This window comes from Corvus cornix, chromosome 4 (assembly GCF_000738735.6).
Source record: "Corvus cornix cornix isolate S_Up_H32 chromosome 4, ASM73873v5, whole genome shotgun sequence".
Lineage (NCBI taxonomy): Eukaryota > Metazoa > Chordata > Aves > Passeriformes > Corvidae > Corvus > Corvus cornix.
The window spans coordinates 4018485-4044046 of record NC_046334.1 but is presented as its reverse complement, the minus strand read 5'-3'; the positions used below and the strand labels follow the sequence as shown (position 1 = coordinate 4044046).

The following is a 25562-nucleotide window of genomic DNA, read 5'->3' as shown; positions in this document are numbered from 1 at the left end:
GGAAACATCTGACTGAAACCCTTGCATTCCTGGTCAAAGCTAAGCATTATTTGCACACTGGAAATGTGCAGGTATACATGAACTAAGAGGAAACAGTCTGACAATATTGTACATGTCCTGCACCTGGGCTACAACCCAGATAAGACAAAGATTTGCTTTGAAAGAGCAGCTCCTGATACCAGGTTAAGAGGAATTGGATGAGGTTGGAGAGGAGATCCATAGATTCAGGAAGGATGTTTTCAAAACATCCCTGCAAACTTGGTTAAACTGCAGTGCAGAAATGTTTTTGTGGACTAGTGGACGTTCAAACTGGGAGGGAGGAGCCATTTTCATGAATAACACCCTTTCTCAGGTGTATCAGCTGCCAGAATCTAATTCTAGCATTGCTATGGATGCTGGAAAAGTTAATATTTTAATACTGGTTGATGCAAGGAACCCTTGAAAGGATTAAAAAACTCTTAGCCTCTCTGATTTCTGTCCAACTGCCTGCCGAGCAGGAGGAGGGAGGATAGAAATGTGAAGTCCCTGAAAAGTTTTAGAGATGATACTACACCATCTAAACAAGGGATTAGCAGTGAAAAGCCATCCTTTCTTCTTGGAGAACACATTTTCCTTCTAAGCTGCTGGACACTTCAGGGGCTGGCATGTTTACTTCTGGCATCTTGAAGACCGTTTTGGTCTTAGATCCTTTTGTTTGTTAGAATGTGACATATTGAGTATGACACTTAATTAGCTGCTCCTCGAGTGGAGGGAGCAACATACCGTGCCTCTGGTATGATGTTGCAACAAGTACTGTAACTCCAGACAAAAACTCTTGCAATTATTTTGGTTGTCACCACAGGTGGATTCCTGCCACGGCATTTCATTTGGGGCACAGCAGCTTTCATGACTACGGAAGAGCTTCCATCTGAAAATACCTTGTTCCCTTTCCAAGGAAGTTATGCAAATGAATTTTGACAGTGTAAGGCTTCAAATCTGAAGGCTGCTGGATGCTCTTGTGTTTCTCCTTGGGGTTCTGTATAGAGCCATGCAGAAAGAGAGGGCCAACGTGTTCAGTTTCTGTGTGCTGCATTGCAGATGAGTTACAGCTTTAGGGTCAATGGCTGATTAAACTGAGAAAAGTGTATTTTGCTACAGGTGGACAGGCAGTTGTGAATACGTGATCAATGTCACACCACCAATACACTATGAAAGAAAAGACTGGTGACACTTTTGTCCAGTGCTACAGCATTTTTTTTCTAAGCTGTTCAAACAGAGTAAGACACAGGTAACTGCATTCCACATTAGAATAATAATGGCTGAAATTTACAAAAAAACCCCCCAGTTATTATGTACTTAAAGAGCTTAAAACCAAGACACAAATGCATCTGAATTGTGCTGTATTATTACCTTGAATATCATGTAGAAGAAATCTTTTGAGTTTCAAAATGAAGGACCCCCAAGTGATTTTTTTTTTCTCTTCTAAAGAGAAAAATACTGAGGCCTTCATAAAGTGTAAAATGATTTTAGAATATTCATGACCTTTGGAAAAGGTCAGAGACAGGCAAAATGATGCCAACATTTTAATCTGATATCTATTAAGAAAGACTGGCATCCAATCAAAGAAGTGTTCTGGTCTCCAAAAACATTGTTCAATTATGCATGTGAAACCTTTCGAGCTGGATCTTAATAAAAAGAATAGTTAAATTTTGCTCTTAGCTGTAAAACTGAAGCAATTGCCCCAGGCAACTTATTTTCTGTCAGTTCAATTTATTTGTTTTTGAGATGGTAGAATTTTTATTTCTATAGATTTTGATGCTCCCTTTTTATTACTAAATTAGTAGACAGTGTCCAGGCTATCAGTCAAGGTGTAAAATCTATGTGTCTGGCACGTTTTCATTCTCAAAATTATTCTTTCAACCATGTTGTTGGAACCTTTCATCCTTTTTTCTTGTCAAATTAAGGGTTTCATCAAATTTACCAGAGCATTTGCTCATATATTGAATATCATGCAGTATTATATAAACTTCTCTGTATATACATGCATGTTGGTGGGAACATACATCACATTTGTAAATATTTTTTCTTAGAAAGCTTTATGATAGCTAAATTATGGCACTGTAGATGATAAGCACAAAAAGGCATCATTGTGTGCAAATATATAGAAAGGAACAAAAAGTAGTCAAAGGGAGTTGCATGTTCAGCTAGACCTGGCTTTTTAAAATTTAATTTCTCCCTAAATGCCCACCTAGGGGTGGGCAGAGATCCAACTGATCCAAAGCACTTTCATGATGATCTGTTCACTGTCATGTGGTAACTAAAATTCAGGACATTTTTTTATTCCTTCCAAATGACACCAACACAAATTTTTTCTAATGCTTGGGTGGAAAACTAGGAGCTTTTAATATTTAACTTCTACTATTAATACATCTGTTAAGGTAGAAAGAGGTAGAGAGAGAAGAGGTTGTTACGCTCCAGTGGTTTAATTATTATTATTAGCAGCATGATTTTAAAATGTATCTATAAATAGTTTTTTTCCCCTTTTCTTCCTTTTCCTTCTGGTTGCCTCACATGCCTTCACACTTATTTTTAATTCCATAATCAGATATAACCAACTCCTTTCCCCAGCTGCACCCCCACTTCAGTTTAGAGAGCAACAATATGAGTATGGCATCAATGAAAATCCCAAAAATCTCCAAGAAAGCTATTCAGCTTTCTAGAAGGTGGTCAGTGTATATTGTGCATATATATAATGTACATTTATAATCTATATTGTAGTTTTGTGAAAAAAATACTGGTGTGATGTTAGTCACCTGCTGAAATCGAACTTCTCCTCTCTTTTCGACGGCATTTTGTATAGTTCTAATCAGAAAACCACGTCTTTGCTGGGTATGTTGTAAGAATATACAAAATGTTTATTTTTTAGACAAAAAGTGTCTCGTTTGCATGTTCATGAGGATGCTCAATTTCTGGCTTTAGATCCGTCTTCCCTCAAAACCAACCCCCGAAAGTGAAGGATTACTTGGTTTCGAAGCGAAGCTGCCTTCACGCATTGGTGGAACACAAAAAAGGGGGATAAATCCGAGCGGGACACCGCCGCCCTCCGCCGTCCCCTCACGACGCCGCCATGGCGCCGTTCCCGCCACTGCCCCGCCGGGCGCGCGCGCCCCCTGCGGCCGCCCGCCCCGTCCCGCGCGCTGGCCCCTCCCCTCAGGAGCCGGGAGAGCCCCGCATCCAGCCCCTCTTCCTGCCCCCTCCCCCGGTCTCTCGCTCGCTGCTCCCGGTGGGATGGAAGTCCCCCGTAAGCCTCTTCCTTCTCCCCGGTAGCAGGCGGCGGGGCCCGAGTTCGGTGCAAAAATGCTGGGCATGTACGTGCCGGATAGGTTCGCCCTGAAGTCGTCCCGGGTGCAGGACGGGATGGGGCTCTACACGGCCCGCAGAGTGAAGAAGGTGGGTGATGGCGGGGGACGGCCTCTCCCGGCCCGGCGGGGAGCGGCTGCCACGTATCACCGGGGAGCTGGGCGGCTCTCCCGCCCCTCTGCCCCGCTCCAAGTTCGCCTCAGCCGCGCTGTGCCCGCCCGGGCTCCCTCTGCTCACGGGAGGCACCGCCCGGCCGCTCCCCCTCCCGCTTCAAGGAGCCTCCCGGGGCGCTGCCGCCTCAGGCGGGAAGGGGCGCGGGGGCCGGCGGAGGATTAGCTCTGAGGAATTTTATTTTCCCCGTTTTGTGACTTTTTTTAAAACTTTTTTTTTTTTTTTTTTTTTTTTTTTAAACTTGGTTTATGTGTCTGGCACAGCTGTGAGGGCAGCGCTCCCCCGGGCGGGACCGCCTCCCTGACGGTCTGCACTCTGAGGGGAGGGGGAGCCGGCCGGGGTTCGCAGGCTCCTGTCACCCCCCTCACGGCTCTTCGGGCTCGGCGGGATCACGATTTAATTCCTCGTTTTGGCATAATAAAGCCTGGCCTCTGAACGATGTCATTCTGCTGAACTGGGTCTCATACCCCCACCAGGTGATGCCCCTTCACACCTCATAATTGAAAGTCTCTTGATAGTCTGGAATTCCAGCTGAGACTGTCCAGGTGGCTTGTTAGGACACATAAAGGCATACCAAAACGATGAACCTATCATTAGTATACTCTTCTCTGTGTCTTGTGTGTTTTGCTTTCCATCTTTGTCCTCGTTTTGGCTCTGAATTTTTTTTCTAATTTTTCAGTGGTTTCATCAACAGGACTTTGACACGATGGGGTGGAGGTGTCCCATTTTTAAGGTGTCCCTGAATGTTAAGGGCGGAGCTGGAAGGGGAACAATTTTATATAGTTTGGTTTTTAAGACTTCTCTATGGAGGTTCTGAAGTTTCATTTGAAAACTTTGTGGGTTCACACAGCAAGGAAGGTTGTACACTGTTAGCAGTGGTTAATCCCTGGACTCAGAAATGGAGTGAGCTCTGGAGTGAAACTTACGGGAATCAGCATCCCGAGTTCAGAGGTGGGGGTCTGAGCTTTCATGCTTCACACTGGTGTCAGTTGAACCATTGGAGTTGCATGCTGGGACAAGTAGAGCATTTTCCTGCCTGAATTATTCCACCTCACTTTTGAACTTCATACGGACAAAGTGTGTGAGATCAGAGCTGTGCAGGCACCTAGAAAAAGTGTTGCAGGTGTGGTGTGTATTTCATGTGGACTGCAGAAGGTAAAGGCAGAGGCAGCTGTAGTAGAGTCTGTTTGTATTGGGAGTGTCTGATGACAGTGTTGGTTACAGACCTGTCCTTTGGCAGGGAACCCTCTGTGCTGGTAGCACAAATGGCTGTGGTGTGCCCTGGTCAGAAGAAAAGGCAGAGGAACCAACTCTTGAGTTGCTCTGTGGTTTATTAGAAGATACTCCTAAAATTTGTTGAGGGCCTAAGTACTGTGTTCTCTGTTGGGTGAAGGGTGGGTGTGTAAATAATGTACATTGGACACAGCCAGACTCCATGTTACTCTTTTCCATGGAAAGAAAATTCACATCTGTAGTGCTCTTAATATGTTTCCTGTTTAGTAATGAGGCAGAAGAACTGCACTTCATGGCTGTGATAAAGCGTAACCTAGAGCTGTTCAATTAATTCCGTGGAGTTCTGGGATTGGGAGGAGGTGTTGAATGTGACACTTAATTGTGAAGTAAGACCTGTGTTGCTGAGTAGGAAATGCTGCACTGTTTTCTCTCTGCTGCTGTCACACAATTGCAGTTGTCTGAACTGAAAGTAAAAGAAAACATTGGGAGACCTTATAATCAGAAATTGCAGTACCAGCTCTCCAAGTGCTGTGGAGGCCTCTGAAAATTCTGCTGTTAGCAAAGTCTTGGTAATAGTACATTCTGAACTGCTGCTGCCTACCATCTGCTTGTGCACCTTCAGGCATGCGGGGCTTTCAGGTTTTTGTTTGTAATCATAAAAGGTGGAAACTTTCTGTTTTGTTACCTTAACAAAGCTATGATTCCTGTGTACTTTTCTGTTTTCCAGCAGCTGGCCTCAGGCTACAGAGCACCAGCATCAGGAGGCTCTTGGTGTAATCATCAGAGAGCCACTGCATTTCTTAGTGTTTTGCTGTGGCTGGAAGATTAGTCATTGCTGCTTTTTTGGAAGCAACTGTTGAATATAGCTTTTTCAGCATTGGAAAAATGTGCTTGTATGTACTGAATCATTTCTCTGACTTCAGACTGTGCTGTATGCCTCACGTTGATCAGAGGGGACGTTGAAGTCTTGAGTATGTTCTTGATTAATGTGTGTTGGCATATAACAACATGTTTATTAACCAGGAATAATGTGTGTGTGTGTGTATATATATATGTATACATGAAGAAAATGATCTGAAAGGCTAACAAATAATTTCACTTATCCCCATGGACCCTTGTGTTCCAAGACATCAGGTTTTGGTTTCCCTCTGAATTTGAGAAGCCGTAAAAAGTGCTTAGAAATCTGCATCACCTACTGCATCACCTAATGTAATTACAGTTACTCTGTGTTGGTGGACATGTTGCTTTTGCCATGGTTCTGAGCATCCAGAAGGTCTTGAATACTGCAGCAGAGATTTCCTGGTTTGGAGTAGCTGAGATGGGAATGATGTGTGGTGTTTCTTGGTCTGAGCTGTTACTGTGCTTCATCCCAGCCGTGCTGTGGGCTTCAGGGATGGGTGAAATTGACACTATAGGTGCTGTACACATACAGCTGTATTTACCTGTTTCCACCTCCTTTGCTGATGAGGTAAGACAAGGAGGAAGTTTCAGCCTCAGTATTAAATCCTAGGATTTGAAAAACTGGTAGGGGAGGAACTCTGCCATTATTTATCAACAAAACGATGAAGGGTGGTATGGAAATCAATGAGAAGGAAGGACATGAAGTCCCAGAGTGCCAGTGTTTGCTGTCACTGCCCCTGTTTGGCTCCTTTGCTGCTCTGGGCTCCAGTTGCTGACTTCTGCTGTTCCTGTCTTTTTACCTTCTGCTTTGCAGCTCCTTGTAGTGAAATGTTCTTTGTGTACATGATGCCTTGAAGTGGCTACCTAAAAACAGAGGTTAGAAGAGAAGATTAAGAGAATAAAGTTAAATATTTATTTGAAGGGCCTTCAAAGGTACACCTTGGGCAGTCAAGATGGACACCCGTGTCACTGATTCTTCACACTTCTGTAAGTTTGGTCCATTTGCATATCAGGGTTAATTCTCCAGTTATAATTTCAGTTAATGATGTAATTACCCCAAGTTTTCCCCTCCTCTCAAAGGCTTTTTGTTTACATATTTTGGGGCCTGGGACGACAAGGTGTCCTTGAAGTGCAAACTTAGAGGGGGTTTGTTACATCTAACCAGCAAGGGAGAGCAGAAGTTAACAGGCCACACAAAACTTCAGAGTTAGACACTAGGCAGTACAGGATTTTAAAAATATAAAAGTTAAAACCTAAGGCATCACGCATTTAAAAATTTACCTCTCAGTTCTGTTGCTTCATTCTGCAATGCCAATTTTCTTTTCCTTTGTTTATTACCACTTCAGGTTGAATTTTAAATACAAGGATTTTTTTTTTTTTTTTAATTTGATTTCTTGTTTCCAAGAGGGATGATCCTGGATGTTTTCCATTCTACTTTTTTCTCTTTACCTGTAGGCAACCTGTAAAAACTAAGCAAGAAGGGAAGCACGTAGCAGGCTATTGCTGGGAATATGGAATGTGCCTGGAGGAAGGGATATGTGGACAAGATCAATACTTTTATTAACCAAAATTCTGTTGTTTTTTAAAGAAACACCAAAGTTGCTTTTTAATATATACCTATAGTCTTTAATACTTACAAGTATACATGCTTTTGGATCTGAATGCTGCCTGAAGGAACACAGCATCCTGCATTCCAGGTTTTAGGGCCTGTCTGTGCAAATAAGGACAAGGCAGTGTGCGTGGGGGGAAGCTGGGCCTGTGGAAGAAGAAAGTCCTATTTAATTATTTTGCCCTGCTGCTCCTGTTCCTGTGACGTCTGTGCAGGAAAAAACCCCTGATGCCAAATACTTTTGGAAGAACATATCAATGGATGCTTTCACAGCGGGTGTTATGACTAGCAGGTGGTATAACATTTTAATTTTGTTTATGAAGGCTCAAATTAATTCACAAGCACGTGCATACTCCCTTACATTTTTAAACAAATCTCTCTGTGTCATCAAGCCCTCAGTTATTCAGTGTTTTGATTTGTGGCACTTCAAAAAGTAGCGTTGCAAATAATCTCGCAAATAAATCTAATGTAAACTTGGTGCTTGCCAGATTCTTTGTTTTAGTTGGATGCCTGTTGCAAGGTGCTTCCTGAGAATTTTGTAAGAAATGTAAGAAATTTGACTTGTAAATTTCATCCTTATTTAAGATAAAGAAAAATCCGGCTTCCCAAAGGAGAAATAAGCGTGCAGAGGGAAGGTATGGTTCTCCAAAGTATGAAAAGAATGGGAATGAGCTTCAAGTTGAACCCTCAAGGATGTGCACCTTCTTGGCATATAGTAGGACAATAAAGGAAAACTCTCCTTTTCTGTTTGAAGCTAAAAATTGCTCTGCTGGAGATGGGTGATTCACTTGCCTTTTTCTTTTTTACCCCTACTGATTCTTTCTCTTTGATAATTATTCCTTAGGGTGAAAAATTTGGTCCCTTTGCGGGGGAGAAACGAATGCCGCAGGAACTGGATGAGAACACAGACTGCAGGCTCATGTGGGAAGTGAGTAAAGTGACATCATCACACCTAGCAAGAACTGTTCTCAGAATTAAGTTTTACTGCAACAAATCCTTTCTATTTTTTTCCATAGCTTAAAGATTCCTGTAGTGAGATTTAGTACTTTTAAATTACACTGTCAGGGTGGAGGAGGGTTGTTTAAAACTAAAGAAAAAGGAAATGATAGTTTCTAATCACTGAAGTGTGAAAAAATACCAAGTCAAGCCAAATACAAATATAATAACACTGTGAAAAAGTATTAAAACATGTGAAAATAATTGAAAAAATTAAAATAATTTGAATTGGGAGGCAGATTGTAAGTTACAGAGATACAGATTTATGCTGATGGACACGTATCAGCTTATGGCTTCCTTCAGCTGTAATGTAAAACATTTCCTGGTATGACACTTGTGTTGGGATTTGGCAACTTAGATAAGTGAAGTTTTAAATTTTAGCAGCTTATAATGCAACGAGTAGTTGTGAGATTTTTCACAAAAGAGAAGCCTGGTACTATGGGCAGCTTTATATTTTTAATATGTATTAGGCAGGAACAGTAGTTTATACACCAGGTCTTGTAATTAGGTACACAACCCATCCTAGTTCCTGTTGTACCTGTGTGTGCCTGAAGTAAAATCTGAATTTACCAGTTGAGGAGACTGCACTAACTGAAAAATACTGGCAATAACAACATTCCCAACTTGTTAAAAATGCCTTCTTTGTGGTGCCTCTGTTCTGTCTTTGTAATCTTTATTTACTGCTGTAGTTCTTTGAGCAGAATTTCTTTTTTCCTCAGCCAAGCGTTTTCTATTGAATGCACATTTAGTCCTCTTTGACACTGAGGAGGGGACCCGTTTCTTACCTTTTCACCTTTCTCTGGTTAGAGGTGGAAGAAGGACTGTTACTTTTATTTTTTGGGGTATTGTACGAAAAAAGCTTGTATTTGACATCTGGCCTAAAGTACTATCAGTGCATTTGAAAAATCTCTGGCATTAACATCACTGAGCAGCTTATGAAGGGAGCAGAGCATTGATGCAGCCTTAGCAGAGCTACAAATAGATTCCATACACTGGAAGGATGAGTGAGAGAATGTTAAAAGCCCATCTCATTTAACCCAAACTCAGTATAAATATCATGAGTGGTGAAGTATTCCTAGGTGAGTGCTAACTCCAGCCTGTGAAACCCTGTTTTCTCCCTTCCCTTTCTTTTGTCTGTTTTAATCTAGAGGTGTGCCTCAAATGCCCTTTCCCAGAGAAGAAGTGTGGACAATTTGTTCCCCTTTCCCTTTAGGTTATGTACTCAGAGCAACCAGTTTCATCCTCTTTGTTCCCAGCTGAAAACAGAGCAATACAATGTGCTTTTATTACAGATGTTTGCTGAGTACAGTAGATGTTAATGGGCCCTGGCTCACTTGGCTCTTCCTGATGTTTCTGCAGGTTATTTCAAATCAGTGAAATGCTTGAGCTAGAGCAAGGCTTTCAGAAAAGACAGTGGGTGGATTACAGCAATGAGAAGGTCTTTACGTTTGTTGGAAAGCTGGATGATTTTCCAGATTCCTCGCTGCTGATGCTGGAATGAGATTTATCTGTTTCTGCAAGACAGAAAAGAAAAGGCAAATACATGTATTTACTGGTGACACTAATATGACCCCATTGACAGCAAATCAGAAAATGAGGTTTTTATGAGCTGTTTTAAAATAATTTCATAATATCTTACTGTAACCTAGTTTTGAGAGCCTTGAAAAGATTCCTGCATACCAAATTTTATGACTTCCTGAATGTTTTAACCCAAGTTGTTCATGTTTACTGAAGTTGATCTGAATGTGAGCTTTATAATATAATTTAAATCATGCTGGGAGTAGTCTTAAGTTGAGAATTGAGACCAGGAATGCAGAAAGTAAGACTTGAACAGTCCAAGTAGATGGTTATTCCAGAGCCTGTGGGAGGCACGCACAGAGACCGGCCAACTTTGTGTGTAGTCAGCTGTACCAAAGATATTAAAAATAATTAATTTGAAGGCTATTGGAGGAAGGCACACTAAAGCCTGACTTCACAGTCTGATGGCAGTTAAAAACAAAAACATTTTCAGAGAGAACACCTTCAGAAAGAAGGCTTGAGTATAGAGGCTTTTTATAAGTACAAGGAAAAAAAATGGGCATTAGTGCAGCATTTCTTTCCTTGGCATGTGATGCCTGCGATCCAGGCTTCAATTTTATGGAATATTTTTCTGTGAGGAAGTTGGCCACATGCATTTCTAGTTGTGCAGAGTAGTGCTCTGTGATGTGGTCTGTTTTGATCAAGCCATTCCTTTTTCTCTGAGACCAGCATTGTGAGCTGGCATCTTTAAGGCATCACGTTGAGACAGAATTGCACGCATTATGTTTTCTTTTGGTCTCGGGCAAAACATGGGACCCAAAAAATTTATTGAGCCCAGTGATGTTGTTCAGAAAAATTCTGAAGATGTTAGAGTTTCTCTTTAAATTAAATATAGCAGGATGCCATTACTCTGCCTGTAACATGCATAGTTTTGAAGAAATCAAAGGTTTATACTTGCTCATTCAACAGATTCCAGGGAAGTGGGGCGGGTGGGAAGCATCCTTGATCTTGCTGTTATCTTTGTAAAGAGCTACAGGCCGAAATGTTTTATTTATGAGTGGTGTGATAGGAAGAAAAAAAACCGAACAAACCTGTGGTAACCATTTAGTTAGGAGTGATAATAAAAAGCCAAGAAAATGTGCAAATGGCGTTGTGCTTTTTCTTTCTTTCTGTTATAAAAAGCCCTCTGTGTTATGCCCCAGCTCTCTGACTGTTGTGCTAGTGAAGGACACAGCTTGTTGCTGATGATGAATTGAGAGTTTTCTTCTTACTCTTAGCATCATCCCACTAGCACCTTGATTAAATGCTTCTTTGTGTGTATTAGTAAACTTGGCATAGCAGCTCAGAACTGTGTGTATTTGCTGGAAGAGCAAGTGCTTAAAGGCAAGAAGGAAATAATCTTTAGGTATTAAAAGTTCACAGATGTTTTTGCTCTGGAGGCTCAGATGTTCCTTTGTGAGGGGAAGATATCAGTTCATTTCTTTATATATGTTCAGTTCCTTTTCTTCATTATCCCTAACCAAGAAAGGGGGATTCATTTCACTCCTATTGGATTGTGGCAAGCATATACTTCTGGTGATGACTTTGGCAAATGTTGAAACAGGGAGGGCTGGAAAGATTTAGTCCGTCTTCAAATACTCTGACATACCATGAAGAAATGTTGGTCAGGGTTGGATGGAACATAATATGCCATGTAATGCTGAATGTTACATATTTCAGGTTGGGTTTCTGTCTATCTGCCAGGATCATGTTTTCTTCATTGTTACATTAAAACCAAAGAGATCAGCAATCAGTCTTTTCAATGGAAGCCAATGTTTGTGTTTATTTATATAAGAAAACGGAGTGAACTTAGTTTCTACTGCTTGACTCTCATCACTTTTGCTGTGACAGTTGTTTTCAGTTAAGTAAGCCTGCCTGAAAACTAGTGAAGGCAACAGAAAATCTGCTATTGGCTGCAACTAGCTTCAGATCAGGGCTGTGGTGTTTAGGATTGAGGTATAAAAAGTCAAGCACATTAAGCTTGGTGTGTTTTGGTGGCTTTTTTTTTTTTTTTTTTTTTTTTTTTTTTTTTTTTTTTTTCTTCTTTCTTTGATATCTTGCCTGTAAAATGTGCTTTTCTGGCATAGGAAGGCTTTTACACATAAGACATTAAGTCAAATTATGTCCATAGATTCATGATGAAATAAATCTTAATTTGATGAATTCTGTGTTTGCTTCAAGGTGAACATAATATTATAAATCTAGTTCTGAACAATATAGTCTTTATTTTTAATGTATGAAGACTACCTTCCCAGTCATTGTTGCTCCAATACAGTTTACATTGAAAACTGTTTGCTTCTAATGTTTTTTGTGTGCATCTTAATTTAATTTTCAGAAATGCTTTTGTTTTTCTCATTTCTTAAATGATCTGGGCTTTTACACAAGACAGAAATTGGTGCACTATCTCAGCTTCAAGTTTACGTCCCAGATTTTCAATTTTGCTAAATTAGTCCCAGCTGGGATAGATAGGTGTCCAAAGGATGAGAAGTCCAAAGTTATTAACGTTGTTATGAGCAACTCTGTTAAAACTTGTTTTAGTCATCTTTATCCATGTTAAGTGTGTGATCTTGTATTAACTTTAGTGACTTTTGGAGCAGGCTCATTAATGATCTTTTTGGTTTTGGTGATGAGAAGAACCTACTGCTGAAAGTAACTGAGAGTGTTAACCTTCCATCTTCAGTTATGGGATGTATTTAAGACGTTGGAAAGCATGTGTTGCTAGGCCGAGGTGTTTGTAGTCCAGTCTGAACTTACTGTAGAAGATCTCACACAGTTTGCTTAGGGAGATTTGGGTATCATTCCAGAGAAAGGGAACTTCAACCCTGCTTCTGAAAGCTCCACAGAATGTTAGCAGGAGTCTAGGAGTGAGCTTCCTGTACCCTTCTGTCCCTGGCAGGGTCAGGTAATGTCCCTTCTGTTCCTGGCAGGGTCAGGTAATGTCATGCACCAGAAGGAGCTTCATTAGCATGGAAAACTGTTGCTGTGTGTTTTGGCTGAAGGAAAATGTCACATGCTGTCTCTGTCCCAGACTTCTTACTGTGTAAGCAAATCAGCAGTTGCTGCCTCAGGTTTCTTTTGCTAGAGATATTTTAATGCTTTCTCCAGCAGTGTTAAAATGTGAATTCCTGCTCTGCAGTGAGCTCTATGATGGTCTGAACTCAGGGTGCAGCAGTATTGCATCTAGCTGTTTTATGCTATAACAATAAAAATCATATTTTCAGCTAATCAAAAAAAAAGCAATGCAGACAACACTACTTCCCTCTACATGATTGTTTGATGAACATAGATGTCTCAATTTAGAAATGTTTAGAAAATGGTTTCCAGAAAGCAGGCAGTGAGTTTACTGTCTTCAGCAAAGGTAACCATCTGCTTACTTGCTTCGAAGTTTTGGGGTTTTTTTGTTTTTCTCTTGCCAGGTGTGCATGGTAGAGCATTTGCAATACACTTGTGAGCATTTTAAAGTAGCATAAGTGACAAATTTGGATGTGTTTTGAAAATGGGGGGTAATTTCATTGCGGCATAAAAGGCTGGCAGATGGAATAGTGCCTGTTGCTGGTGGGCATTGCCAGCAGCTGAGGTGTTACTTAAGCCCGTTTAGGGTTTCATACAGGGTGGTTATAAATTGATCAGAGACACATTTTTTCCTGAACTCTTCTGTGGTGATCTGGTGCTTGTTAATGTGGCATCATTCAACTTGTCCTGATGGGCGTGGAGGTAGCACCTCACTCTGTGGGGTAACAGTGAATGTCATCTTACTGTGAAGGCATTTGACTGAATTCATTCAGTGACACCTTTTGTGTTGATTCTCAAGAGGATAATTCTTGGGCACCTCAGTTTGAGGTACATAATGTGGATATGTGTGTGCATTTTAGTTTTAAGTTTAGTTTGTTTGTTTTAAGTGCTAGGTTTGGGATCCACTGCCATGGTGCTCAATGATCAGTTGATCATTTAGGAAACTCCCTATTCATGCAACCAGAAAAGTATTGGTTCATGTCACCAGTCTAGTCCATGCTAAGTACAGCGTTTTTGCAGTTTTTCTTTACTTTTCATGCTCACATGTGTGTATTCAATGCAGCATTATTTCTTTACGAGGTGAAAAAAGCAGTAGAAAATACAGAATGTTTTTAAGGGATTTATCGTATTCCTTTATCGATAGTTTCCTTATGTGTTAAAGCTCTGCTTCGTGTTTGGCATCTCTTTATGGATTGGCAGAGACTCTGAAAGCATAACTGAGATGACTGTGTATCACAGCAAATATAAATTATTCTTATATAATTTAAGGATCAAGCAAATAAAGAAAAATTGATGAAAAGTTAGATAGTGTAATGTATAGTTTTTATAATAGGACCTGGATTACTTCTCATTCCAACTCAAAATCTGATGGAAGCCTTTATAGGAGCTACATGGTGGGCTCCTGTAACTTGTGCTTTGGTAGCTAAATCACAAAGCCTCTGTAGAACTGGGTGATTGTTACAGTATCGCAGAATGGTTTGGGTTGGAAGGGACCTTAAAGACCATCCAGTTCCAACCCCCCTGCCAGGGACAGGGTTGCCACTCACTAGATCAGGTTGCTCAGGGCCTCATCCCATCTGGCCTTGAACACTTCCAGGGATGGGACATCTACAGCCTCTCTGGGAAACGATTGCAGTGCTTAGTGTCAGATAATATTGTTTCCAGATGCATTTCAATGTGTAGGTTTGACACTTTTCACTGTGGTTAATCCATGTGTTGGAAAGTAATAGCTTTTAAAGTTTGAATGTTGGCACCTTTTCATGTGTCCTTTCTCCTTCAGAAGAGCACTAACGAACTTTGAAGATTCTTGCTTGTTTGCAGAACTACAGTAATTATTTTTTTTCTTAATCTGAGAGCAATGTGCTGTCACCAGCTATTATTGTAATGGAATACAGTTTTTTTCTTTCTAATAATATCCTAAATGCTTAGGTAATTGAAGCAGTCATGCTGAAGAAATATGATATTGCATTCTATTAGAAACAAATATAGCAAGAATGTGAGCAATTTATATACAAAGCCATGAAGACAATCTAATTTTGATCTTACATAGCCGAATTCCCTAGCTCTTAGGAAATACCTGCTTTGGATACTTCTTGTTGACAGATGGAAAATAAAATCCATTCATTATATAAATAAATCACATGGAATAATAGTGTGGCTGTATGACCTTTTTGCACGACTCTCTATTGACTGGATCAGTGGAGGTTCAAGTGATCTATTATTTAAAATGAAACAAACAGGGTTTTTTGGCAGTGACAGATGTATTTTTCCAGCAATATGTCTTTGTGTTTTGAGGGAGGAGAATGACCTAGTTAATATTAAAGTTTTTGTTTCTGTTGTCTTCATTTTTTCGACATAAGCTGGGAATTTTGTTACAACTATAGAAATTAGATGGATCTGTAATAAGGTCTAGATATGGAAATGGAGGTATATGATGTTTAAAGTGTTTTCTTCACTGAGTGGACAAAACCTGGACATATTTGGCATTTTAATTTTGCTTGGGGATTTTTTTTTTTAATGTTTCAGGTTCGTGGGAGCAAAGGCGAGGTCCTTTATATCCTGGATGCCAGCAACCCACGCCATTCTAACTGGCTGCGTTTTGTCCATGAGGCTCCATCCCAGGAACAGAAGAACCTGGCAGCCATCCAGGTAGATTTGGTGGACTCCTATCATTTGCTTCCTCTTACTGATTTACTAATTTGATCTCCTCCTTGGCCTTCATTTCTTGCAATAAAACTGCAAGATCTGAGGAAAGTGGTGAACTGTTTTTCTGTCTTTCTTTTTAGAAGAGAACTCTTGTGCTTAAGATAATACCATAAATAAGAGTGGTAGGATGAAAGATCAAAGAGGTCCTTAGGATCTGATGCTATTTGAAAGGTTGAAGGACTAATGATTTAGAGACCTGTATGTGGTTCATGCCAAACTTGGGTATGGGCTTAGGTGTGTGTAAAGCAGAAGCATGCATTTACATTATTGTTCAATAAAATTAATATTATATAATATGCATTTTATATAATTTAATATAAATTGTGATGGATTTGAAAGGAAGTATGGTGCTGAAAATATTTAAGTAGAAAAGAGAATTGAACAGTGTAATTATCTGATAGGATGATCATGTAGTGCCTGAGGATAAATTAATAAAAAAAAGATAATTATCTTGTCTTTTCTGTTGATCTGAATTTATCCAGCTTATTTTTTTTCATTTTTATAGTTGCCATTTGCAGCACGCTGTGGTAATGAGTTGGCTCTGCTTTAATTATGTTGAAATATGCTTCTGTTTTTCTTCTAGAAACTTAATTTCACTTGATTCCCTAGTTCTGGTATAACAGTGAATAGTTATTTTATTTTTCTATGCCATCTTTGATTATATAGAGTTCTGTTACACCCATTCACTCTTACTTGACAGCTCTTCTCTCAAGCTGGAGTCTTTGTTTGATTTCTCACTTTTGGAAGTATTCTTTGACTTCACAGAATACAACAGAGACGAGATACTTTTCTAGTTTCAGCTGTTGTTCTTTGGAGATTACGAAAGAAATTCGCTATCTGCTTTTTTTTTCAGCAGCTCAGTTTCACAGTAAATTAATGGCCACTCCCACATGAGTAAGAATTACATGACTGTGAAATTTTTTTCTCAAAGTGTATACTTTACAAAATGTGGTTTCAGGCTCACTTAAGGTATTTGCTGATGTAATCCCAATTTGCAAGCAATCATGAAAAGGAGAATTAATTATCAACTAGTAGCATAAAATTACTAGTCTGCTTTTTCATCGTGAGATGATTTTTTTTTTCCCCAAGAACTAGCTTGCAGGTCCCTGACAAAAGAATTATAGTTTATTTTGAGGCCAGACAAAAAAATTTGAGTTTTTCCATGCCAAGAAAACAAAAGTTCATTTCTGATGTAATTGATTGTCCTCCTTATGGTACCAGATGGGAAAGGCTCTCATACATGAGGTGTGATTAGCACCTCATCAGTGCACAGTCATTGTTAGCAAATGCAAAGTAAGGTTGACAAGAGGGAGCAGTGTGAACAATTAATGTTTGGTATTATCTTTCCAATAAATGACCTGAACTTCTGCATAGAAGCTTTAATGGAATATCCACTGCATACCAGTGGGTTTCGTCGTAGGGAAAGTGATAGAAACAAATAATAATTTACTGAATTATTTCATAAGGTTTTTTAGTACCTTGAAGCCTATCATAACACAGAATATTCAGCTGGAAAAATATTCTAGCCTTCATGAGGAGCTATTACTAAAAAGTGCAGTATGGTCTAAGAACACAGGACAAATGTCAGAATTGCTGTAATAGTTTAGCCTTGGGTTCTGTTTTGTCTCACATTTGTGTCTCAAAGGTTTTCTGCCTTGCCCTGCAATATAACATTATAGGACTAGATAAGGAGAGAGAGCTGAGGCTTCTGTATCTCCTCGGTGGGGTTCAGGTGCTGTATTTTAGATGAGGTATAATCTGAGTTCCTGGGCTGTGCCTGGGGTGTGTGTGTGTGAAGTCATCTCCATGCATTTCCTGGATTGTGATTGTTGCCCTCACAGACATTGCCTGTATTGGTTTCACCTCTGCCAAACTTGACATCCTGGAGCTGCAGGCAAAGACTGGGAAAGGCAGTGTGTTTGTTTGGAGAGGTATCCAGGGGCAGCTGGCAGAACAGGTAGGCTGAAGAGCTGGTTTGCTGCCAGGGAATTGGATACAGAGAGAAGTCAGGTAACACTTTGTGGACACAGGGAGGCTGGGTTGGAGCCAGCTGCTCAAGCTCTGAAGGATGGAAAAGCCATACACTCCCTCAGGTAACACAAGACTATGTGCTGCTTCCTCCTCCTGTGTTTTAAGCTTTCAGGGGTGATGACATAAGTGTTTTATGCTTTTGGATGAAAGTGTGATGGACTGTCAGTGATTCCATGTTCCCTCTTACAAAGCAGATATGAAGGTGTGTAACTGTATGGAAAAGCCAAGAATTTGCATGGAAGAGGTGCCTGTAGTGGACCAAAAAGGAGATATAGCAAGGGCTATTGGAACTGGAAAACTGTATTTGCTGAGCAGGTCCGTGTGGCTTATAGTGTAAAAGACGACAGTGGAGGCAGAGGTGAGGGGAACAAGATTGAATAATAAACCAGGAATAACGTGAAGGGAAGTTACGATGCCCCCCATGATGAACACTTGGAGTTTCTCCCAAGGACCTTTGTGGTCTGCTGCAGATGAATGTTAGGAAAACAGCCAGCATGGTCTGAGCAGATGGGCAGGTGGCATGGCTGCAGATGTGTTCTTAGAAACAGGAGGGTTATTAAAATTATTTAAGAGAGTGGTTACTGTGTTTCCGATGTCTGCATGTACGTAGATTAATGTGATTCATGCAGGTGCTGCTGGTAGAGGCAGAGGTGTAAATTCTTCTGTGGTTTCTGGAGAGCTTCCATTGCCTTCACTCAAAATGCTGCCTTGAGGAGCTACTACAGTGTGGGTGTATCTTGATTAATTAGTGCTCTGAATACCTGACTATTAGCATTTGTTTGGCTGGAAAAGCCAAACAAATTAACCTTGGAGGAGAAATGAGTTTAGATTGGGCTGACACCAAAGCTAATTTCTTTCCAATGCAAATGCAATCCAGAGCACTCAGGCATTGACAGTTCTTAGTACTTTGAGCATTGCTTTTGCCTGGGATACATGACTTTTTCTTTCCTTTTTTTAATTTTGAAATTTTCAAAATCTTAGTTTCCAAAAATTCTTTTCATTATTATTTTTGGTAAGCCATTAATAGATATGTGCTTCCCTTCATGAGGTTGTCTCGCTTTTAGAATAAGATTTTCCTAAACAGTGATGTACTGGAGGTTTACCCCAGGGGTTTTGTCCCGTCTCTGTGGAGACTGAGTGTAGAAAGACCTTTTACTTCTCCTCATGTCAGGAGTTTCCGTTCGTGATTTGTTTTGACTTCAGACTGTAGTGAATTAAAGGTCTCTGCGACTTGACAGAGACATATGAAAACCAGCAAGCTGTAGATGTGTGCAGAGGTTAGGTTGGCATGCTCAGATATCTGGACTGCAGAATAGATCTTGAGAAAAAAAAATCCTACTTTTTTTTGTTTTCCAATGCTACTGTTGAGATAAGGACAGAGAAGTGGTGCATCCTTGAAAGCAGCAGCTCTGTCAAGTCTGCTGAATTAAGTAGGTTTCACTCTTGTGTGACGGTATCTTGAGTAAAATATAACAGACCTTCTACAGCTCGAGGAATGCTACATCCCTGTTGACAGTTTAAATTAATCTTAGCGTATTACAAAAATTAAAAATCATTATCTTGTCCTTGCTCAAGGAAGCTTGTTACAGAATATATGGCTAGATGCAGGGTAAAGAAGCTTCAGTTAACTTTTCTGGGTGTTAATCAGATAAGCTTTAAGATTTATGATAGAACTTGGGAGTCTTCATTGCATAAAAATGAGTCTCCTTCAGTGCTTTGGGTAGTAGTACCTAAAGCACTTGGTTCATATATAGAAAGAAAAAAGGTATCTCTGAATATCACTTTAGGGGACAGATGTACAGATTCCTCCGCACACCCCACGTTGGTAACTTTAATTAAGTGTTGTCAGGCCCAAAGTTGTTAGCTTATGTAGGTATTTGGAAGCTTGTTCAGGCATTATCAAGAAGGTTTTAGAGCTTATTATTATGTAGTTTGTCCTGTCGTGCAGAATGTGGGCTGGATCCTTTTGTGGGGCTACGCTGATTTAAACCAGCACAGGGTTTAAAGTGCATTTTCCAGATGTGCCTGTTAATTTGATAGTGAAGATAACTGAGCAGAGGTGAAAGCCTGTTTGAGAAGGCTGGGGATCTTAAGGAGAGAGAGAGAGAGAAAATAACACTATGTAAACATGGTGCTGAAAGCTGTGTTAGAATTCCTGCAGTCAGCTGGGGAGAGAGATAAAGCTGTGTTGGTTATCTAAGTTTTGCTGGGTTTCTGATCCTCAAATATTTCATTTTCAAGCTCTGAAGTTCTTGTCAAGTAGAGGGTGTCAGGAGAGGACTTTAATGCCACCTCCACGTTGGTCTAAACTACAGGGAATAGTGGAAAAGCCTCACAGGTGAGGCAGGGGAATATTTCCAAAATAGCAGAATACAAATGCTCTCTATCCATGCCGCCACATTGGGAAAGAAGTCTTAGCAAGGCTGTTGTAGCATTGTGCTCCCTGGAGTATGGAGCCAACCCTTCCATGCTTGAGGGATAATATTAGTTCAGGGTCTCATACGTGTGTCTAGGTTTTTGTTTTTCTGACGTAATTGTTCATTGCCTCTACTTACTGTTGGCAACAGGAAGGGGAAAATATTTTCTATTTGGCTGTGGAAGATATTGAAACAGACACAGAGCTTTTGATTGGGTACTTGGACAGTGACATGGAAGAAGAGGAGGAGGAGGAGGAAGTAGTAACAGTTATCCAGGAAGATGAAGACAGTGGCAGCAATAAAGAAGTGCAACCAGCTGGTGAAAAAATTGCAGGTGAGCAATGTGTAAAATATAGGGTCACTTGAGAGCTTAAAAGTGGTAATGAAGAAAGGGAACGCTGACTGTATAGGACTGGGGAACTGGAAGGTTCCTGGGGTTTAATCTGAGTTCTTGCATTATTTTTATCTCTTTATTTCGGTTTGAGTTGAGCTTCTTTGCCTAATAAGGAGAAGCCAGTCAATTACTGAGTGAATGAGTGAGCCTGGATTTCTTTAGTAGCCATTAATTTTTGAACTAAAAGCAGAGTTTGTTTCACCTGACACACAGGGTTATGAATGCTGAGCTTTTGCTCTTAAGAGGGGTAGTTTCCTTCTTACTTAGGTGGGAGAGAAACAAACCTTTCATAAAGCTGTTCAGCCAATCCTAAAGTAAGCTGTCCAGGAAAAGGAAGGTGAGATGAGCTGTCTGGGGAATTCTCAGCATCTTTATCAAACATAAAGATGAATTTATGAATGACTAATTGCACTGAGGTTCCAATTGAGTTGAATGAGTCATTTGGGCCAACAGTCTTAAGTCACACCCATCTTAATACTTTGCATCCATTTTCAGTAATGCTGATGGTAATCCAGTTAAGATAGGCTGTCTGTAATCCCTTCAGAGACTTTGTTTTTTTGTGAGTTTCATGCCACCGTTTTGCATAATCTGTTTCTGGCAGAGAGTCTCTCTTAATGTAACCAAAAAACCTGGGAACTATTCCTTTACATTGGTTTTGCCTCCAATCATGCAGATTCCCTCACCTGTAAGCAGGACCATGCATGCCCAAACTGTGAATCCAGTTTTCCCAGCCAGGAGATCCTAGCTGAGCATCTGCAGACTTTGCACCAAAAACCCAGTGAGGAAAAGGAATTTAAGTGCCGAAATTGTGGAAAGAAATTCCCCGTTAAACAAGCTCTACAAAGACAGTGAGTAGAAACAGGAGTGTTTTTTCAGGGATTATTTAAATCAATTTCATTCAATCATTTATTTCTGTTGACCTAATCACAATCTAAGCTTTAATTTTTATGCATCTGTATTTATACCCTTACCCTTTGCTTTAATCTTTTAATGTGTTAGTTTCTCGTGTTTGTTGTAGACGTCAATGGGAGTTGCAAAAATGGTGACAATTTTTTATGTGTTAGAGTCATACACTGTAGACCAGACCTGAGCAGCAGTTTGGTGCAGCATTGCTGGTCTCCATCTGTAGAATATTTAGTAGTTTAGGAGGTGTAATTTTCAAACTGTGGATGTTGGTACAGAACTAAAGATGTAGAACAGAAAAGAAAACCAGTGCTTCATGTTTGCTTAATTAAATATTTGGATGATGTTAAAAGAAATAGAAACATGAAAGATGTGAGATTTAAGAGCACATCTTTATTGTCCTTGAGAGTAAATAGGCAGTTTTGTCCCTAAAGTCATATATCTTAGAATTATGGTTCTGTACATAATTGGTTTGTCTTTTGTTGTTTATGTATGTATTTTCTTACAATTAGATATATTACTTTTTATTGTACATTTAATTACAGGTTCCAGATTGTTCACCTACTTTTTATAAAGCTGTATATATTTTTTTAGTTACTTTGAGCCTGTGTAAGTTGTACAGTGTTGTCCTTACTTGGTTTTTTCCTTTGTTTCATAGTGTCCTTCAGTGCACAGAGAATATCAGTCCAGGAGACTCCTCAAGAAGTTTCCAGTGCTCTGTTTGCAATACTCTCTTCAGCTCGGAATCGAGGTTTTGTGTCCGAGTTACAGGACTGCTGTCATGTCCTTGCTGGCCTCCCTTTGCATGTTAGCTTTCCAAAAGCTTGGTAGTGTTTGGGAATCCTAACAGGGCAAGGACTCAAATGCTTTGATTCCTCTCTGCTGTAAGTAATGCATGAGGTGGCCTTGGAACTCTGCAGTGCAGCATGTGTTCAGCTCCCAGTACTTGCTACAGCTCTGGTTTCTGGAGACACTGCCTGATGTGGGGCTTTTTTCCTCTCTCTGTGTTATCCCATGTAGTTATGAGCAGCACAAGGAGGCGTGCAGAGGGGATGCCAGGTTCATATGCAAGGCAGATAGCTGTGGGAAGAGGTTCAAGAGCAAGGATGCCCTGAAAAAACACAAAGAAAATGTTCACAGTGGTAAGAAAGAGTTTAATGTTTCTTCAGAAAAATCCCTCTGATGTGTTCTTTAGCCTTAAATTTGCAAATCAGAGTAAATATTGTCTTTGGTTTCTTTTTTAATGGCTTCATTTGTATCAAAAAGAAAATTAAGAAGCAACTAATTGCAGGAGTAACTATTTCCCCTCTCCCTGGGAGAAATTATTGTAAGCCAGATGAATCATTAGTCTCCTGCAGAAAATGTAATAGGAATCTTGACAACTTCAAATTAGGCAAAGAGTAGATGAAGCAAAGGTTTCATAGTGAGGAGAATCAACCACTGGCACAAACTGCTACAGGAAATGGTGAGTTCTTGATTTTTTGGTATTTTCAGGACAAAATAGGACATCTTTTTTTGCTTAATAGAACAATTAGGCTCGGTAAGGGTGTTGCATAAAATCCTATAGCATCTGTTGTGCAGGAAGCCAGACCAGACCATCCACTGGTCCTCTTAGGCCCTGGTGTGTTTGTATCTGTGGGCTGTGAATCCATAGTTTTCACTCAAACTTCACTCTCTTCTAATGAAAGGGCAAAATACTGCTCTCGGGTGCAAAATGCAGATCTCAGTCCTAGAATTCTGCACTCTCCCTGTGTGTCCCCTCTCCATGCCAATGGAAGATCATTATGTGTGGGGACAGCAGAATTCCAGAGTGCAGAGAAAACAGTGTTCAGTTGATGGTGACAGCACTGAGATGTTTTTTAAGATTTTCAGTCTCTTTTCTCCTGTCAAACTCTTGCAGTGTAGAGAAAACCTTCTGTAGTCATTCTTACAAGAGATTATCTCCTTTTTCTGGTGTCTGTAAGAATTTTTTTCATTGAGGGGCACTGTTATGTTTAGACTTAGCTTATGTCAGTTATGTAGTAGTATATGAATTCCACAGTTCTCCTGGATCACTCCAGACATGATGGAGAGTGGGTCCATGCAGAATATTTTTTCTCTGCTGGCACAATGAGCAGAGCTTTTAGTTTACCACTTGGGAGTTGTAGAAGTCACAACCGGTGTCAGTGCAGGAAGGAAAAGAACCTTCTGCTAGAAGACACTATTGTTTGGGGACACTTCTAGAATTCCTTTCTGCTTTGTGTTACCTAGAGGCAAGGGAAGGTGGACAGGATTGTTGTGTGTTGCCTGTTAAACAAAGCTATGACCAGACACTCCCTGTCACCTTCCTTACCTCTGAAAGTGACTCATTAACGTCCTTCTAAGTTGAAGGACTAAGTGTATTCCTGTGTTACGTATCTGTTTGTGTCTATAAATACTTGTCATAAGTTTTATAACTTTGTACTTTTACAATCTTTTTGCTGTTCAATGTAGTATGAACATGTTTTACCTAAGCTAGGAACCGTCTTGCATAGGCATCTTAAATGATAATAAAATAATTATGTTTATGGTGGCTTTGTCTTGAAATAAAATAGCTTAGTGGGTTACTAAAATGAATCTCTAAAGGTAAGGAAAAGACAAACTCAATTAAATGCCCTGTGACTTTTTAAAGCAGATGTGAAAAGGGAAGGAAAATATGTCTGGTAGGTGACCTATAGCTTGTTTTGTAATTTGCATTTTAGACAAGATTGGAATTCATGATCTGGTGCTCATACAATTTCCCTGGTTTTTTTCAGTGAAAGACCATTAATGATATATTATTTTATGTAGTAGGATGCTTTCTAAATAGACGAAAATGGGAAATGGTGATTTTAGCTTAAGTTTGAGTTTTTATTGTTTCTGCACTACCTCCTGTATTGATTTCTAGATGAAATGAACTGTTCAGTTGCCAAGCGAGTTGTTCTCAGTTGTGAATTGTGGTCTTCATGTGGGATTGGTGGTGTATGGTAACATCTATTTGAAGGGTTTTTTTCTTTATTGTTCTGGTTTTCTTAATTTACATTCCACCAGTAACTGGTTTGTTGGACACCCACAGAGAACTGCTGATATGGAGCACTTTGAAGATGGGATACAAATGTAAAAATCCTATGTCAGTCAAATGACCTGTGAAAAGTCACAGGCTTAGTGGAAATATTTAGGTTCTTTCTTAGCACTTCCTCTTTAAGATGTTGGTGGTATTTTGTTTCTGTTTCAGGAAATTCTAGGAAGAAGCTGATGTGTTCAGTGTGCAATAAGAAATGTTCCTCAGCAGCAAATCTCCAGGAGCATCGAAAGGTCAGTAAGATGAAGGCTGACTCACAGCAGGCTCTGACTTCCCTGAGATGTGAGGCTCTGCTGCTTAGGTCACTTGAAAGCTGCTGCAGAGCAAGCCTTTGGGTGATCTCTTTCATGGTTACGAAGCCAACCTGTTCCGGTGTGGGTATTTATTTTTGTAATCACACTTGCTTAAACCAAGTATCTCCCTAAAGTTTTCATGCATCTCTCACCAAATGCAAATACGTTTGTGCACTCCAGCATTAAGTCAGAGTTGCCTGCTGTTCTTCAGCATTCTTAAGCACTAAGCTAAATCTAAAGTGTGTTATGTAATCATAGCATACATATAGACCATAAAATAGGTCATGAGCTTTCAGTTTTTGTACAAAACACAACAATTTCCTTACTGCTTTTTGACATACCACTTAGGGGAGTTATTTCTATTGTAGTTATGCAGCAGTAAGAAAAAAATTCTTCCTCAACCCCAAATTTTTAATGTCTTTTTGTTTATGGACATAATCTTTTATAACCAGAACAGGAGGGGTTAACAGTTGGAAAAGCATCTACTGGAAATAAGGGTGTTCCTGTAGAAATACAGATGGACCATGAATATGAGATTCTGAATCCATTATACCCAAAGGAAGTCCCTGCAAGATTAATTTGATAAACCACTGAAACCCAGGAGAATCTGTTTTTGCAAAAAGATACATTGTACTGTTTATCAGATTAACTGTAAGTCTTTAATAATGCCCTGGTTGTAACCTGAATCCGTTGAGGATATAAGTGATATCAATTAAAATATGTTGTTGCAAAGGAAAGGGTGGGCCCCCTCCTTTTTAATTTGTTTTTCTCCTTGCTTGTGTTAGTATGTCCTGCATTTCTTGTCTAATAGGGCTGTACTTTGTTACCATGGTGTGCCTTGCCCCACGTGTCGTTACAAGTTCTACACATTGGCACAGGTTTTACACATCAGGCCTTGAAAATGCAAAATATCCTGGTTAGT

At 40.0% G+C, this 25562-nt stretch overlaps 1 protein-coding gene across 2 annotated transcripts in view; it reads left to right on the top strand.

The window, feature by feature from the left end:
* The first annotated feature begins 3194 nt into the window (after positions 1 to 3194).
* The window catches only part of PRDM5 (PR/SET domain 5), a 59920-nt gene continuing 37552 nt past the window's right edge, over positions 3195 to 25562 (top strand). For both annotated transcript variants that reach the window (XM_019290101.3, XM_010406444.4), the window contains exons 1-8: positions 3195 to 3429; positions 8097 to 8180; positions 15344 to 15466; positions 20122 to 20305; positions 21039 to 21213; positions 21927 to 22019; positions 22289 to 22410; positions 24501 to 24580. In XM_019290101.3, coding sequence (XP_019145646.1) covers positions 3337 to 3429; positions 8097 to 8180; positions 15344 to 15466; positions 20122 to 20305; positions 21039 to 21213; positions 21927 to 22019; positions 22289 to 22410; positions 24501 to 24580 — 954 coding nt within the window. In that variant the 5' untranslated portion in view covers positions 3195 to 3336. The remainder of the gene's footprint in view (positions 3430 to 8096; positions 8181 to 15343; positions 15467 to 20121; positions 20306 to 21038; positions 21214 to 21926; positions 22020 to 22288; positions 22411 to 24500; positions 24581 to 25562) is intronic.